Source organism: Nerophis ophidion, linkage group LG17 (assembly GCF_033978795.1).
Source record: "Nerophis ophidion isolate RoL-2023_Sa linkage group LG17, RoL_Noph_v1.0, whole genome shotgun sequence".
NCBI classification, from domain to species: domain Eukaryota; kingdom Metazoa; phylum Chordata; class Actinopteri; order Syngnathiformes; family Syngnathidae; genus Nerophis; species Nerophis ophidion.
Genome location: NC_084627.1, coordinates 42,682,480 through 42,700,439, shown reverse-complemented (window position 1 = coordinate 42,700,439; position 17,960 = coordinate 42,682,480). Strand labels below are relative to the sequence as shown.

General features: G+C 41.1%; 1 protein-coding gene across 1 annotated transcript; it reads left to right on the top strand.

The window, feature by feature from the left end:
- Nucleotides 1-752: 752 nt before the first annotated feature.
- On the top strand, nucleotides 753-17,310 carry katnal2 (katanin p60 subunit A-like 2). Its single transcript, XM_061876992.1, has 16 exons — nucleotides 753-907; nucleotides 3,314-3,384; nucleotides 3,464-3,630; nucleotides 3,691-3,724; nucleotides 3,805-3,883; nucleotides 3,957-4,046; nucleotides 6,355-6,402; nucleotides 6,547-6,624; nucleotides 8,028-8,126; nucleotides 8,702-8,765; nucleotides 8,830-8,948; nucleotides 12,797-12,888; nucleotides 13,166-13,276; nucleotides 14,994-15,156; nucleotides 16,436-16,538; nucleotides 17,131-17,310. The coding sequence occupies exons 1-16, from the start codon at nucleotides 857-859 to the stop codon at nucleotides 17,268-17,270; spliced, it is 1,509 nt and encodes a 502-aa protein (XP_061732976.1). The 5' UTR covers nucleotides 753-856; the 3' UTR covers nucleotides 17,271-17,310.
- The last annotated feature ends 650 nt before the right edge of the window (nucleotides 17,311-17,960 follow it).

Genomic DNA, 17,960 nt, shown 5'->3' with positions numbered 1-17,960 from the left:
CTAGCTGCACATGCTGGAATTGAATAGTGAGGGCAGAATAATCAATCTATTGCAAGTGCAGTGTGTATACTTTTTAATTAAGTAAACAAAGTCTTAAAGGTATATACAGTAACCTGCCCAGGCACTTTCCTGGTGAAACATCCGCATTTTTGATGTCCAGCCCCAGAGCCTTCGGACTCTTGAAGCTGCGTTGTCTTTATTATGTAGTAGAAATAGCCCTGCCCTAACTTTACATGCATTGTACAATATTAAGAGATCAAATGCAAAAGTAGCACTAAAACAAACTAAACTACTAGTGTGGCTCCACAGACCACTGCATAATACTAAGAGACAGCCTGCGACCCGATAGAGACAAGCAGTAGGAAATGGATGGATGGATCATAACTTTTATCCATCCATTTACCACCGCTTATTCCCTTTGGGGTCTCGTGGGGCGCTGGTGCCTATCTCAGCTACAATCGGGCGGAAGGCGGCGTACACCCTGGACAAGTCGCCACCTCATCGCAGGGCCAACACAGATAGACAACATTCACACTCACATTCACACACTAGGGACCATTTAGTGTTGCCAATCAACCTATCCCCAGGTGCATCATAACTTTTAATCAGCATTAAATTGTTTTCTTTCCTTGATGTTGAAGGTGACTTGACTTTTGTGTGAATTATAAATGTATGTTTGTTGTCCAATAAAAAAATATATATTAAAAAAAAAAAGTATAAACAGGAAGTGGCACTACGGCAAGTCCTGATGGACAAATCCCCACTCAGGCACGCGAAGGGAGAGAACATTCGTCGAACAGACGCCACCTTACATATGTGAATAAATACCTTAATAACAATAATATATTGAGAAAAAATGGAACTATCTTACACAGCTATAAAAACGGCACATCAAGCCCGAGAGGCGGTGAGTGAATTACATCTCATTTACGAAGCGGTTTTAATGTTGTCTTTATGCTAATGTCCGTCAGCTAATGACCACACGACGGTGAATGCTGTAATTATTGGAGTATATTATGTTAATACATTAATATGAATAAACGTAATTACATCTTGCTTCATGTATTTCGTATTTTTCACGTAAAACAGTTAAATGAGTTGAGGAAAATACTACGGTAATGGCGTCTACTCGTTGCTATGGTTACCCGGGTCCGTACGCGCCATTTATGGTAGTGTGTCTCCCTCTAGCGGCAGTTAGTGTCACATGCAGGAGGGACTGTTTTCACAATAGTTATTTTTAAATATATAGACTATGTTGCCAAAAGTATTTGTTCACCTTCCTTGACTCACATATGAACTTGAAGTGCCAACCCGTTCCTAACCCAAAGGCTTCAATGTGATGTGCGTCCACCTTTTACAGCTATTATCAATCAATCAATCAATCAATCAATCAGTGTTTATTTACATACTACTGAAATGAGATGTTCTTATTTAAACGGGGATAGCGGGTCCATTCTATGTGTCATACTCGATTATTTCGTGATATTGCCATATTTTTGCTGAAAGAATTTAGTAGAGAACATGGACCATAAAGTTTGCAACTTTTGGTCGCTAATAAAAAAGCCTTGCCTGTACTGGAAGTAGCAGACGATGTGCGCGTGACGTTACCGGTTGTAGAACTCTTCAAATCCTCACATTGTTTATAATTTTAGCCACCAGCAGCAAGTGCGATTCAGACCAAGAAAGCGACGAGTTCCCCAAAAATTTGAGCGAGGATGAAAGATGTGTGGATGAGGAAAGTTAGAGTGAAGCACTAAAAAAAAAAAAAAGGCGAAGGCTCCAGGCGACGGCAGTGTGAGCGATTCAGATGTTATTAGACACATTTGCTGGGATAATTCTGGAAAATCCCTTATCTGCTTATTTTGTTAATAGGGTTTTAGTGAGATTATAAAGTCATACCTAAAAGTCGGAGCGCTGCGGTGAACGCAAGTGTCTCTTAGAGAAGCCAATGGAGGAGCCAAGATCACAGCTGCCTTTTTGACAGCTACAGGAAAAGGTCGCATAATCCACTCAAGTCTCCGGTAAGAGCCGACTTAATATCACAATTTTCCCATCCAAAAACTTGCTGGTTGACGTAGAGAAACATGTTTGCTTGACCGCTCTGTGTTTTAGCTTCACAACAAACAAAGAAACACCGGCTGTGTTTCGGTGCTAAAGGCAGCTGCAATCCACCGCCTTTCCACCAACAGCATTCTTCTTAATAGTCTACATTATTAATTGAACAAATTGCAAAAGATTCAGCAACACAGATGTCCAAATTACTGTGTAATTATGCGATGAAAAGAGACGACTTTTAGCCGTGTGTGGTGCTGGGCTAATATGTCCGCTACAACCACTAACGTCACAAACACGCATCATCATACGCGTCATCTTTCCGCGTCATCATTCCGCGACGTTTTCAACAGGAAACCCCTACGGGAAATTTAACATTGTAATTTAGTAAACAAAACCGGCCATATTGGCATGTGTTGCAATGTTAATATTTCATCATTGATATATAAACTATCAGACTGCGTGGTCGGTAGTAGTGGGTGTCAGTAGGCCTTTAAATCACCAGTGTCTCAAAGGGCTGCACAAACCACAACGACATCCTCGGTAGAGCCCAGATAAGGGCAAGGAAAACTCACCCCGGTGGGACGTCGGTCACAATGACAATGATGACTATTAGAAAGCTTGGAGAGGACCGCATATGTGGCCAACCCAACCCGAGTTGAGTTTATACCAAAAAGTTATATTTTGGTTTCATCTGACCACATGATATTCTCCCAATCCTCTGCTGTATCATCCATGTATCCATTGTGGTATAAACTCAACTCCTCGTGTTTGGAGGAAGAAGAATACTCAGTTGCATCCCAAGAACACCACACCTACTGTAAAGCATGGGAGTGGAAACATCATGCTTTGGGGCTGTTTTTCTGCTAAGGGGACAGGACGATTGATCCGTGTTAAGGAAAGAATGAATGGGGCCATGTATCGTGAGACTTTGAGCCAAAACCTCCTTCCATCAGTGAGAGCTTTGAATGGTTGACCAAATACTTATTTTCCACCACAATTTACAAATAAATTATTTAAAATTTCTACAATGTGAATTCCTTGATTTTTTTTTACATTCTGTCTCTCACAGTTGAAGTGTACCTATGATGAAAATTACAAAGCTCTGTCATAATTTTAAGTGGGAGAACTTGCACAATCTGTGGCTGACTAAATACTTTTTTGCCCCACTGTATGTACATATATATATATATATATATATATATATATATATATATATACATATGTAAAATTTAAATTTTGTATTTGTGTTTTATAATAGGATGAGATGAGGATTGAGATGAGGAAGAAGAGCCTCCTAGTCCTCATCTACCAACACCTGATGGGGCAAGGGTCAGTATGAAAGGCAGTAAACATTTAAAGTGACACAAAGTGGCATTTCACACGTTCACGTGCATCCATCCACATCCAGCTACGTGGCCGCAGCCCTGGCCTTGGACCAGGAGATGAACGGCGGCGTGAAGAAGTTTGAAGTTTGCGACAACATCGATTTGGAGATGGTGCTGATGGAGTACGAGAGCTACCATTTTGTCAAGTTCCAGAAGTATCCCAAACTCATCAAGAGAGTGTCAGAAGCAGGTGACGTCCCAACAACAGCCGCGATGTCACGTCATAACTCACATGTCTGTTTCTGTTCAGGTGAAAGAAATATAAGAAGTGTTGGTAAAAAGAGGTGAGTTTCATTTGTTTGTATGCAGAATGTTCTGTGCTATGACATCAAATCTGTTTTGTCATGTATGTGTGGCGCTCTAGGGCACCTTGTTCAGCTGTGAGGCCTCTCCCCAAAATCCAGACGACGACCTCTGGAGGAGCGAGAGGGAATGTGGCCAATGTACAGTCGAATATATGGAAATAAATGACTATAACATGAATATTACTGAAAGCCTTGTGTTTTTGAATCATAGGGGGATGCACCACCTTGTCCTCTGGAGTCCACAGAATTTGGTCTGAGTGTTTGCCCCATCGCTCATGGTGGGACGGCCATAACCAGAAAGGTGATATATAACTTAGACTTCCTTTTATTGTCATTCAAATTTGAATTTTACAAACAAAATGTCGTTGCATTAGCAGGTTGTAATGCAGGATAAAATAGAAATAAGGTAGAGATATAGATAAATGTACAGATAAATATCTTGCACTTTTGCATATGCATCCACGTTTATGGATGTATGTTATATTGTCTTTATATTCCAGCCATTCATCCATTTTTGGGGGGAATTGAGGGGATTATTTTGATGCGTTCAAGAGTCTTACGGCCTGAGGGAAGAAACTGTTACAGAACCTGGAGGCTACGGAACCTCTTTCTAAAGTGTAAATATAACATTTTATATTTATAGCCTGAAAGTAATTTGAAAAGATAATTTATTTGAAATAAAAATATATCAATCAATCAATAATTATTGGCCAAATATCCCATCCATCCATTTCCTAACGCTTATTCCCTGTTGGGGTCGCAGGGGGTGCTGGCGCCTATCTCAGCTACAATCGGGCGGAAGGCGATGTACACCCTGGATAAGTCGCCACCTCATCGCAGGGCCAACACAGATAGACAGACAACATTCACACTCACATTCACACACTAGGGCCAATTTAGTGTTGCCAATCAACCTATCCCCAGGTGCATGTCTTTGGAAGTGGGAGGAAGCCGGAGTACCCGGAGGGAACCCACACATTCACGGGGAGGACATGCAAACTCCACACAGAAAGATCCCGAGCCTGGATTTGAACCCAGGACTGCAGGACCTTCATATTGTGGGGCAGACGCACTAGCCCCTCTGCCACCGTGAAGCCTATTGGCCAAATATGTTTAACACAAAAGGAGTTTGACTTGGTCGACTGCACTCTCTTTCTTCAATGCAAGAAACCAAGACATCTCAGAAGTAGGCCATTGAAAATATTGTATTTCCTATATAGGCTACAAGGTGTCTCTTTAGCATTAATTTGGGGCGGCCTTTATTTGCACATGCAGTTAATATTTATTATATAAAATACCCAAATATGTTACTATTATTAATTATAGTATTTTTTCTTTAACGCTATTCTTCAATTAGGAAGTACCACTAACTTTGTATTGGGCGTACTATGTGTAATAGTTTTATAAATAATCAAATATTTTGTATACAACAAGAGAATGTGTTTATTGTTTTTTCTTATAAAATATTTATATTTATAATAATGTTGTATATTATAATAAAATAAGTGTCATAATGGCATCACACACTAAAGAGTAAAAAGTTAGTGCCTTATGCTTGTCTTATAATAATATTAATAATGGATTAGATTTATATTGCGCTTTTCTATTACTATATACTCAAAGCGCTCACGGAGTGGGAAGCCATCATTCATTCACACCTGATGGTGGTAAGCTACATTTGTAGCCACAGCTGCCCTGGGGTAGTCTTTCATTGTTTGCTTTCTGCCAAATCATGATATCAGTTTTTTTGTTTTTGAATCCCCAATTTTTTCAATTCTTGATTATTTCTACTTTTCATAGAACATGAAAAGTAAAATGAGAAATGTTTGATTATCTTATGTATCATATTGTGTTTGTATACATTCATCCATCCATCCATTTCCTACCGCTTGTCCCTTTTTTGGGGGTCACGGGGGTTCACTGGAGCCTATCTCAGCTGCATTTGGGCAAAAGGCGGTGTACATCCTGGACAAGTCGCCACCTCATCACAGGGCCAACACAGATAGACAGACAACATTCACACACTAGGGACCATTTAGTGTTGCCAATCAACTTATCCCCAGGTGCATATCTTTGGAGGTGGGAGGAGCCTATCCCCAGATGTATGTCTTTTTGAGGTGGGAGGGGCTTATCCCCAGGTGCATGTCTTTGGAGGTGGGAGGAAGCCCACGCAGTCACGAGGAGAACATGGAATATCCACACACAAAGACCCCGAGCTCGGGGATCGAACCTAGGACCTTCTTATTGTGAGGCACACTCACTATCCACCGTTCTGCCGTTAAACATATTTTGCTTCGTTAATCTCCTAAAACTCTGCTGTAATCTTGAGCTTTTTTACCGATGTTCTGCTCTGTGGGCGTGGTCTATTATACAGTATTGTCAAAATAAAATAACACATTAAGCAGTAGATGGATGGATGATTGAGATATATTCATATATATTATTACACTAATTTACTGTCACCACAAAGCTTTGTTCATATGTTGACCTACATCAGATTGGTGTCACATACACCATGTCTCAAATTGGGTGTGTTTCATGTTACATATTTCTTCAAAGCTCCTCTAAATGATCTAAATACATACTTCCTATATTATTTTGTGTTGTAGGGTCAGATGATTGACAGCACGGGAGCTGAAGGGGACTTGGAGCACGTGGTAATGACACTCGAGTCACTCATTCAAGCAAATCTAACCGAGGAATAATTCTAGTACAATGCTGATCACAGCATATCATAGAAAACCCGTTTACTTTTTGCCTTTAGTAATAATTGTGATGAATGGTGTTTTCATCCCATGCAGGAGCGTCTGCTGAAGCCCCTCAGTGGCTTTCCAGGAATGAGCGGCGAGATGAAAGAACTCGCCACAATCATCAGTAAGGTACAAAATACAAACGCTCAGAAGTATAAATATTATTTGATGAGAATGTCCTGCATCTCGGGTGCAAGTTGATGAGGGTTTTAGTGTTTGTGAGTGATTTTAAATATCGTAGCAATGTACACGAGACAGGCTACTGTCAAGTGACATGATATGAAATGTATAAAGTGACTAGAAATTATTAGTATGGTTTCAAAAAATCATCCTTTTATTTTACATGTATTATTTATTTTTTATATTTATTTTATATAAAGAAATTTACATTGAGTTGAAATAATGTATGCAAATAATAGAATGCAATTATGTAGATTATTGAAGCTCAATATGTAAAATACATAAAAACAAAAAATAATATTCTGTATGTGTGTAATATATCATTTCAACTTTGTCTCTATAATATCTTTATATTCATAATAATGACATACCTGTGTAAAATTCACAATATACATATTGTTCTATTAAAGTATATTTTGTCTTAACTATGGGGCGGCATAGCTCGGTTGGTAGAGTGGCCGTGCCAGCAACTTGAGGGTTGCAGGTTCGATTCCCGCTTGCGCCATCCTAGTCACTCCCGTTGTGTCCTTGGGCAAGACACTTTACCCACCTGCTCCCAGTGCCACCCACACTGGTTTAAATGTAACTTAGATATTGGGTGTCACTATGTAAAGCGTTTTGAGTCACTTGAGAAAAGCGCTATATAAATATAATTCACTTCACATATCTTTTGCTGATTGGCAAGGAGAAATCACAATTTTACTGCTTTATAGTGAAGACTGACACATATGTTATTGTAATTCATTACCAAATACTGTTTCTTGGTCCATATAAGTGAATGCAATAATATAATAGCCTCTATATAATGTATATATTTAAAAGTAATCATGTAGTTGCATAAAGTACAAAATAATAGCCTCTATATAATATATATAGTTTAGATGTAATCATGTAGTTGCATAAGGTAAACATAATATTCTCTACATTATATATATTTTAGATGTAATCATGCAGTTGCAAAAGAGCTGAAAAGTCTTGAAAATGTATTGATGAGTTGTCTATGAAGGGGAAATAAATTGAAGAATTGATTAACGTTGACCCCGACTTAAACAAGTTGAAAAACGTATCCGGGTGTTACCATTTAGTGGTCAATTATACGGAATATGTACTGAACTGTGCAATCTACTAATAAAAGTATCAATCAATCAAAAAATAAAAAATAAACCCTGGCAAAAGCACCTTAGAACTGTCATACCACTAGTTGTCCACTAGAGCGCAGTAAAGTGCTTTGTCGTGAGGGAATTGATGTTTTGTATGAATGAAGACTTATGTGTTTCCCTTATTGGATATTTGACACTAAAGGACACCTGTGTGTGTGTGTGTGTGTGTGTGTGTGTGTGTTGCCCACAAAGGACATCTATTTGCACAACCCCAACGTGCGCTGGGAGGACATCATTGGCCTGGAGGACGCAAAGCGATTAGTCAAGGAGGCGGTGGTCTACCCCATTAAGGTGTGCCCACTATTTCAGCACGGCTCGCCCTTCTTCGATTCTGAATACATCTCCCTTAAAGAGCCGGGGGTCAGGTCAGGCTGACATGAAATCTATAAGTGGGATAATATGGCAACACGGCGGGCGCTTCATGTGGACTTTTACATCCAGATGTCATCTCGTCCGAGCTCCTGATGGATGTGATGACATCCAATCAGGCGCTCTGCATCCCGGTGACATTTACACACCCAGATGAGGACGGATGCCTCCATCTGCCTCCCTGCACCTCTCTTTTTATTCAATAACATCCTGTCTTCATTATTATTCATTCTCTGGGGTATAAGGTCACTTGCTGATCCCACCCGGCCCGTGTTCATCACATAAGATTCATACTAATGTACGTGCCAGCCATGACCTCCACCAAGCCATACATCAGGCTAGCCCGTGTTCATCACCTAAGATTCATACTAATGTATGTGCCAGCCATGACCTCCCCCCACTCATGCATCAGGCTTAGATCCGTTTTTTTGTGTGTGATTTTCTAGCAGATGGAAAGTTATGCCAAATGTTTTTTTTGTTTTTTTTAAATGCTACAGTACCCGCAGCTCTTCACGGGCATCCTCTCTCCCTGGAAGGGCTTGCTACTTTACGGCCCCCCGGGTAACGACACCATTTCCCTGCCGGTCACCCAACCACCTGTTGACCTTTGGCCTCCTGCTCACAGGTACAGGCAAGACCCTGCTGGCCAAAGCCGTGGCCACCGAGTGCAAGACGACCTTCTTCAACATCTCGGCGTCCAGCATAGTGAGCAAGTGGCGAGGGGACTCCGAAAAACTGGTCAGGGTAAGTCTGTCCTCCAGTGGACACGACATGAGGTGCACCAGTACAATAGGTGTACTGGCAAAGTTAACAATGTTATTAGTGTGGTGGAGAACTGCAGTCAGTCCTAACATTACCATGTATACAAGTACATAGGGCTGGGCGATATGGCCTTTTATTAATATCTGGATATTTTTAGGCCATGTCACCATACTTCATATATATCTAAATTTTTTGCCTTGGCCTTGAATGAACACTTGATGCATACAGTGGGGCAAAAAAGTATTTAGTCAGCCACCGATTGTGCAAGTTCTCTGACTTAAAATGATGACAGAGGTCTGTAATTTTCATCATAGGTACACTTCAACTGTGAGAGACAGAATGTGAAAAAAAAAAATCCAGGAATTCACCTTGTAGGAATTTTAAAGAATTTATTTGTAAATTATGGTGGAAAATAAGTAAATACACTTTTAGTTGTGATTTTTCTTTCTGCATGAAAGTTTTAAAGGAGCATATATTAATGCAGTATGAAAAGGAATGTTTTAATATAGACACATAGAATTATCATACTGCTGTGATTATACAGTGGGGCAAAAAAGTATTTAGTCAGCCACCGATTGTGCAAGTTCTCCCACTTAAAAAGATGATAGAAGTCTGTAATTTTCATCATAGGTACACTTCAACCGTGAGAGACAGAATGTGAGAAAAAAATCATCCAGGAATTCATATTGTAGGAATTTTAAAGAATTTATTTGTAAATTATGGTGGATAATAAGTATTTGGTCAGCCATTTAAAGCTCTCACTGATGGAAGAAGGTTTTGGCTCAAAATCTCACGATACATGGCCCCATTCATTCTTTCCTTAACACGGATCAATCGTCCTGTCCCCTTAGCAGAAAAACAGCCCCAAAGCATGATGTTTCCACCACCATGCTTAACAGTAGGTATGGTGTTCTTGGGATGCAAATCAGTAATCTTCTTCCTCCAAACACGATGAGTTGAGTTTATCCCAAAATGGATACATGAAAAATACAGCAGAGGATTGGGGTAATGTCATGTGGTCAGATGAAACCAAAATAGAACTTTTTGGTATAAACTCAACTCGTCGTGTTTGGAGGAAGAAGAATACTGAGTTGCATCCCAAGAACACCAAACCTACTGTGAAGCATGGAGGTGGAAACATCATGATTTGGGGCAGTTTTTCTGCTAAGAGGACAGGACGATTGATCCGTGTTAAGGAAAGAATGAATGGGGCCATGTATCGTGAGATTTTGAGCCAAAACCTCCTTCCATCAGTGAGAGCTTTCAATGGTTGACCAAATACTTATTTTCCACCATAATTTACAAATAAATTCTTTAAAATTCCTACAATGTGAAATCCATGATTTTTTTTCTCACATTCTGTCTCTCACAGTGGAAGTGTACCTATGATGAAAATTACAGACCTCTGTCATCATTTTAAGTGGGAGAACTTGCACAATCTGTGGCTGACTAAATTATTTTTTGCCCCACTGTATAAACACAGCAGTATGATAATTCTATGTGTCTATATTAAAACATTCCGTTTCATACTGTATTAACATATGCTCCTTTTAAACTTTCATGGAGAGAATGAAATCACAACTAAAAGTGTATTTATTAAACAGTTATTAAGCAGTGGCACAAACATTGATGTCAATTCCAAAACAGAAAGTGCAAGATTGTCACAGACATTTTAAAACAAGCTATTAGTGCTCTTTTGTGCATGATGTCACTAAGATGACATATCAAAACAACACTAAATTAAAGTGCACTTTTTGTACAGAGCGCCACTACAAATAAAGTGCACTTTTGTGCATGATGTCACACAAGATATTTCAATAACTGTCCAATAAAAATGAGCTGCACAATAGGAAATTAGATATTGTATGTCCTTCACTGTGTGGTAGGTTCCTTTGGACATTATCTCCTTCTGTTGCTGACTATTTCTTTCATATTGATCTGGAAATGGCTACTTCGGCATTTTGTTGGGTGTGGCACCGGCCGGAGATGTTGACATGCAGGGTTTCAAGCACTCCTTATTGTCTAGCGGGTGACTTCAAATGATGTTACAAATTATCAATCAATCAATCAATGTTTATTTATATCAATCAATCAATGTTTACTTATATAGCCCTAAATCACTAGTGTCTCAAAGGGCTGCACAAACCACAACACAAACCACTACGACATCCTCGGTAGGCCCACATATAGGGGCAAGGAAAAAAATATATATATGACTACGATATCCTCAGAAGAACTCACACCCAGTGGGCAAGGAGAATTCACACGCAGTGGGACGCCAGTGACAATGATGACTATGTGAAAACCTTGGAGAGGACCTCAAATGTGGGCAACCCCCCCCTCTAGGGGACCGAAAGCAATGGATGTCGAGCGGGTCTAACATGATACTGTGAAAGTTCAATCCATAGTGGCTCCAACACAGCCGCGAGAGTTCAGTTCAAAGCGGATCCAAGACAGCAGCGCGAGTCCCGTCCACAGGAAACCATCCCAAGCGGAGTCGGATCAGCATCGTAGATTGTAAATTAGCAGTGGTGCTACTTTTTGTAGCAACGTTTTTGCCGCACACTTGACAAATTACGGTTGTCTGTTCAACATCTTCCCGCTTGAAGCAAAACCACCGCCAGATGGGCCCCCTGCTGTTTTTCTTGGGAATTAATTATTTCTTGTTTTTTTTACCAGATTTGCACCTTCTTTCTCTCATATTACCACTTGCACCACACCACTAGCATCACAGCTAATGTTACCCATTCCTCTACCTCTCTGCTCGGCGAGGGCGTATGACGTTGCACGAGCGACAGTATGTGACGTATGTAAGAAGGTGCGCTTGTTTTACGTCTCTGTGAGCAGAGACAAGAAATAGTGGGAAACGCATATAGTGTAATGCCCGCAGCTAACAGCAACTGCGTGAGAACGTATACTCCAATATCACCATATAGTCATTGTCTACATCGCACAGAGACAAACCCGCGATATATCGCCCAGCGCCACAAGTACACACAACAACATTGTGACATAAATACAATTTATAATCCTTGCAAAGGAGGTCATAGCTCATGCATTGGACTACATTAGAGCAGGGGTGTCAAACGTAGGGCCCGCGGTCCGCGTAATGACTTTACGATGTATAAAAATGAGCTGCAAATGATATGAAAGAAAGTGCAGTTCTAAATGTGTCCACTGGATGTTCCAATAGTAATTCTGTTAGGTAAGCAAACAGTTCATAGCGAGGTCAAGCAAGATGTATGTAGTTAAGCTCCTCCCTCTCCACCCAAATGAAACATAAAACCTGCTCTTTTAATTCCTCTGCTTCCAACATATCATTGCACCCAAATGTCTGTCAAAAGACGAAAAGTGGACACGGAGTGTAACTCAACCCTCTTGAATTGTTTGTAGAGTTAGCTCAGGATTATTAAGTGGAAATGACAAAAGTGGTATTTGATACCAAGAGGAGCTTTTATTCATTTGGAATTTTGTTCAATTCCAGCTAAGCAGTGACTTAGTGTGTTGGCTTTGTAGATACACTGAGACAAAGTCTGAGTTCATTGGATCCTTTCTTGTGTTTTGGAAACTGACACCATTTTTGTCTTCAGAATTTTCCTCAGCGTTTTGTCAAGAGGATTATTTGTGATATTTTTTTTAAATCTTCTATTTTTGGCCAAAGTAAAACAAAGAAAAGTTGTCTTTAATTTGAGGTTTTCATGCCGTGATTTTACCAGACCAGCCCACTTGGGAATAGTTGTTCCTGACCTCAACTGAGCTTGACACCCCTGCATAAGACAGCAGGTGTACCTAATGCATTGGCCCATGTGTTTTTTTTTCTTTTCTTGCAGGTTCTATTCGAGCTGGCCCGATACCATGCTCCCTCCACCATTTTCCTGGATGAGCTGGAGTCAGTAATGAGCCAGAGAGGAAGCAACACAATGTGGGTTCCATGAAACAGTTTAAACAGTTAATGCAGGTGAAGGTCAAAACATTAAAATTATCGTGCTGAAGTCCATTCATGTCAGCAATTTAACTTCAAATATGAAGTATTTATCACAGGGTGCATCACTATGATCTGACACAGTCATGGAAAATATCCAAATGTGACCGCACAAATGTAACTCGTGACCAATAGCTGACATTAGCATGTAGCCACTTAGCATGGTGAGGTGTCTCAAGGTTGCATTAAAGATGGTTGCACTGCTCTGTGTTTCTAGGGGCGAGCATGAGGGCAGTCGCAGAATGAAGACAGAGCTCCTGGTTCAGATGGATGGACTGGCCAGGTCTGAGGACCTGGTTTTTGTACTGGCAGCATCCAATCTGCCTTGGTAACACAAACTGAAACCTTACATCCTACTACAGGTGCTGGTCACATTATTAGAATATCATGAAAAAGTTGATTTATTTCATTAATTCCATTTAGAAAGTCAAACTTGTAGAATGTATACATTCATTCCCAACAGACTGATACATTTCAAGTGTTTTTTGCCAAAAAGGAGATGATTATAGCTGACAACCAATGAAAACCCTAAATTGAACATCTCAGAAAATATGGTGAAAAGGTCAGATATTGAAGACACCTGGTGCCACACTCTAATTAGCTAACTAACTCAAAACACCTGGAAAAGCCTTTAAATGGTCTTTTGTTTTGATTCTGTATGACACACAATCATGGGGAAGACTGCTGACTTGACAACTGTCCAAAAGATGACCATTGATACTTTAAAGAAGGAGGGCAAGACACAAAAGGTCATTGCCAAAGAGGTTGGATGTTCCCAGAGCTCTGTGTCCAAGCACATTAATAGAGAGGCGAAGGGAAGACAAAGATGTGGTAGAAAAAAAGCGTACAAGCACGAGGGATAACCGCGCCCTGGAGAGGATTGTCAAACAAAACAGATTCTAAAATTTGGGGGAGATCCACAAAGAGTGGACTGCAGCTGGAGTCAGAGCTTCAAGAACCACCACGCACCGACGTATGCAAGATATGGGTTTCAGCTGTCACATTCCTTGAAGAAGAGACAACGTCAAAAGCGTCTCGCCTGGGCTCAAGACAAAAAGGACTGGACTGCTGCTGAGTGGTCCAAAGTTATGTTTTCAGATGAAAGTAAATTTTGTATCTTCTTTGGAAATCAAGGTCCCAGAGTCTGGAGGAAGACAGGAGAGGCACAGAATCCACGTTGCCTGAAGTCCAGTGTCAAATTTCCACAATCGGTAATGGTCTGGGGTGCCATGTCATCTGCTGGTGTTGGTCCACTGTGTTTCCTGAGGTCTACAGTCAATGCAGCAGTCTACCAGGAAGTTTTAGAACACTTTATGCTGCCTGCCGCGGACCAATTTTATGGAGGTGAAGATTTCATTTTCCAACATGACTTGGCACCTGCACACAGTGCCAAATCTACCAGTACCTGGTTTAAGGACCATGGTATCCCTGTTCTTGATTGGCCTGCAAACTCACCTGACCTTAACCCCATAGAAAACCTGTGGGTATTGTGAAGCGGAAGATGCGAGATGCCAGACCCAACGATGCTGAAGAGCTGAAGGCCACTATTAAAGCAACCTGGGCTCTCATAACACCTGAGGAGTGCAACAGACTGGTGGACTCCAAGCCACGCCGTATTGCTGCAGCAATTCAGGCAAAAGGAGCTGCAACTAAGTATTGATTGCCGTACATGCTGAAACTTTCCATGTTCATACTTTTCAGTTGGCCCACATTTCTAAAAAATATTTGTTGGTACTAGTCGTAACTAATATTCAAATTTTCTGAGATACTGAATTTGGGATTTTCAGTAATTGTCAGTACTAATCATCAAAATTTAAAGAAATAAACATTTCAAATATATCACTATGTGTGTAATGAATTGATATAATATGTAAGTTTCACGTTCTGAATATAATTACTGAAATAAATCAACTTTTTCATGATATTCTAATAATATGAACAGCACCTGTATGTGTAGCCTTTCCCAGCATATGGACAAAACAGATATGATTGTATTATTTTCAAATGGATTAAAAGTGATTGACGAGAAAGCGTGCCTCCCTCAGGGAACTGGACCACGGGATGTTAAGGAGACTGGAAAAGAGGATTCTTGTCGGTCTTCCTCCTGCACTCGCCCGCCAAGCTATGATCTCTCACTGGCTGCCTGCTGTCAACAGCACAGGGGAGGTGCAGCTCCACGCTGACCTGGACTACCAGCGACTCGGCAAGGTTTGCTTACTCATCTTCACTTAGCAACCACTGTGCCGCAGCACACGATACAGTCTGGTGTGCCGTGGGAGATTATGTAATTTCACCTATTTGGGTTAGAAATATTTTTAGCAAACCAGTAATTATAGTCTGCAAATAATAATAATAATAATGGATTAGATTTATATCGCACTTTTCTATTGTTAGATACTCAAAGCGCTCACAGAGAAGTGGGAACCCATCATTCATTCACACCTGGTGGTAGTAAGCTACATCTGTAGCCACAGCTGCCCTGGGGTAGACTGACGGAAGCGTGGCTGCCAGTTTGCGCCTACGGCCCCTCCGACCACCACCAATCATTCATTCATCATTCATTCACCAGTGTGAGCGGCACCGGGGGCAAAGGGTGAAGTGTCCTGCCCAAGGACACAACGGCAGCGATTTGGATGTCAATAGGTGGGAAGCAAACCTGCAACCTTCAGGTTTCTACCACGGCCGCGGTACCCGCTACGCCATGCCGCCATGATGTGTTGTTGTTGAGTGTCGGTGCTGTCTAGAGCTCGGCAGAGTAACCATGTAATACTCTTCCATATCAGTAGGTGGCAGCTGCTAGCTAATTGTTTTGTAAAAGTCAGAAACAGCGGGAGGCAGAGTGAAGGTAAAAAGGTGTCAAATGCTTAAACCAAAAATAAACAAAAAGCATTGAAGCTTAGGGTAGGCTATGCAGATCAAAACTAAAACTGAACTGGGTACAAAGTCAACAAAAACAGAATGCTGGACGACAGCAAAGACTTACTGTGGAGCAAAGACGGCGTCCACAATGTACATCCGAACATGACATGACAATCAACAATGTCCCCACAAAGAAGGATAAAAACAACTGAAATATTTTTGATTGCTAAAACAAAGTAGAAGCGGGAAATATCGCTCAAAGGAACACATGAAACTGCTACAGGAAAATACCAAAAAAAGAGAAAAAGGCACCAAAATAGGAGCGCAAGAGAAGAAGGAAAAGAGCAAAAAAGTCCAGATAAGTCAGGGTGTGATGTGACAGGTGGTGACAGTACACCTACTTTGAGACAAGAGCTTTAGTGATGCATGCTTCCTTATGCTTTAAAGTCATATCCAACAATTGCGACAACATTTTATGGTCAATATCGGCTACTGAGTTTAATTTTCTGTTGGTGGTGTGCCTTTGCATTTTTTCTATGAAAAAAAAATGTGCCTTGGCTCAAAAAAGGTTGAAAAATACTGGCCTAGCGTACTGAAACATTATCATAAAGCGGCGTTTGTCCCGCAGGAGATGGACGGCTACTCCGGATCTGACATCAGATTGGTGTGTAAGGAGGCCGCCATGAGACAAGTGCGCAAAATCTTTGCGGCTCTGGAATCGTATCAGGACGGTAGGACCAGACACTCGTAGGATGCATTCAAAAACATCCATATATATATCTACACTGTGCTGCATGTTGGCGCCACACTGCATTGCAAATTAGCCTAATTCCACAATGGAATACATTCATTTTAGTTCTGAAGACAAACCTTATCATGACAATATCATCCAGAGACATTCTGGATAAACACCAACAATTGAGAGGTGCTGCATCAAAAGGAATGGTAAACTGCCCACAAATAGGTGTGCCAAGCGTGTGGCATCATATTCAAAAAGACTCGAGGCCCTTATTGCTGCCAATTCATCAACAAGGTATTGATCAAAAGCTGTGAATATTAATGTACATGTTGTTTTTTTAAATAGTTTTAATACATTTGCAAAACTCACATAATCAATATAGCTCATTGTCTGTCGAATTATGAGGACAAAAATTATTTTATTCAATTTGGGATTAATGCTGTAACATAAAAAATTTGGAAAAAGTGAAGCGTTGTGAATACTTTCCAGATGCACTATATGTACATTCAACTCATTCTGGACCTAATGTAGAAGTAAAAGACAGTTTCTGGAATGCACTGACTGGAAGTGGACTTCCTCCACAGGAGACACAGGCATGCCCGCCATCAGGCTGGAAACCGTGGTCACGCAGGACTTCTTGGAAGTCCTCGCCCACACCAAACCATCGGCCCGCGGCCTGATGGAGAGACACTTGGCCTGGGAGAAAGAGTTTGAATCCGTCTGACCAAACAGGCCTGACAATATTAAAATAATGCAACTGCTAACTTAGTTTCACTTCATTTAAATGTTTTGATTTCTATCCAGCTTCCTGGAAACAATGCTTTAACCAATCAAGAAATATTAGACAAGCTGCACCCCCCATGAAATAATGAAGTGCAGGTGTAAAGTGGACTGTTAGAGCAGTGTTTCTCAACCACTGTGCCGCAGCACACTATACAGTCTGGTGTGCTGTGGGAGATTGTGTAATTTCACCTATTTGGGTTAAAAATACTTCACGGTGGCAGAGGGGTTAGTGTGTTTGCCTCACAATACGAAGGTCCTGAGTAGTCCTGGGTTCAATCCCGGGCTCGGGATCTTTCTGTGTGGAGTTTGCATGTCCTCCACGTGGACGCGTGGGTTCCCTCCGGGTACTCCGGCTTCCTCCCACTTCCAAAGACATGCACCTGGGGATAGGTTGATTGGCAACACTAAATTGGCCCTAGTGTGTGAATGTTGTCTGTCTGTGTTGGCCCTGCTGTGAGGTGGCGACTTGTCCAGGGTGTACCCCGCCTTCTGCCCGATTGTAGCTGCGATAGGCACCAGTGCCCCCCGCGACCCCAAAGGGAATAAGCGGCAGGAAATGGATGGATGGATGGATGGGTTAAAAATATTATTTGTAAACCAGTAATTGTAGTCTGCATATAATGTGTTCTTG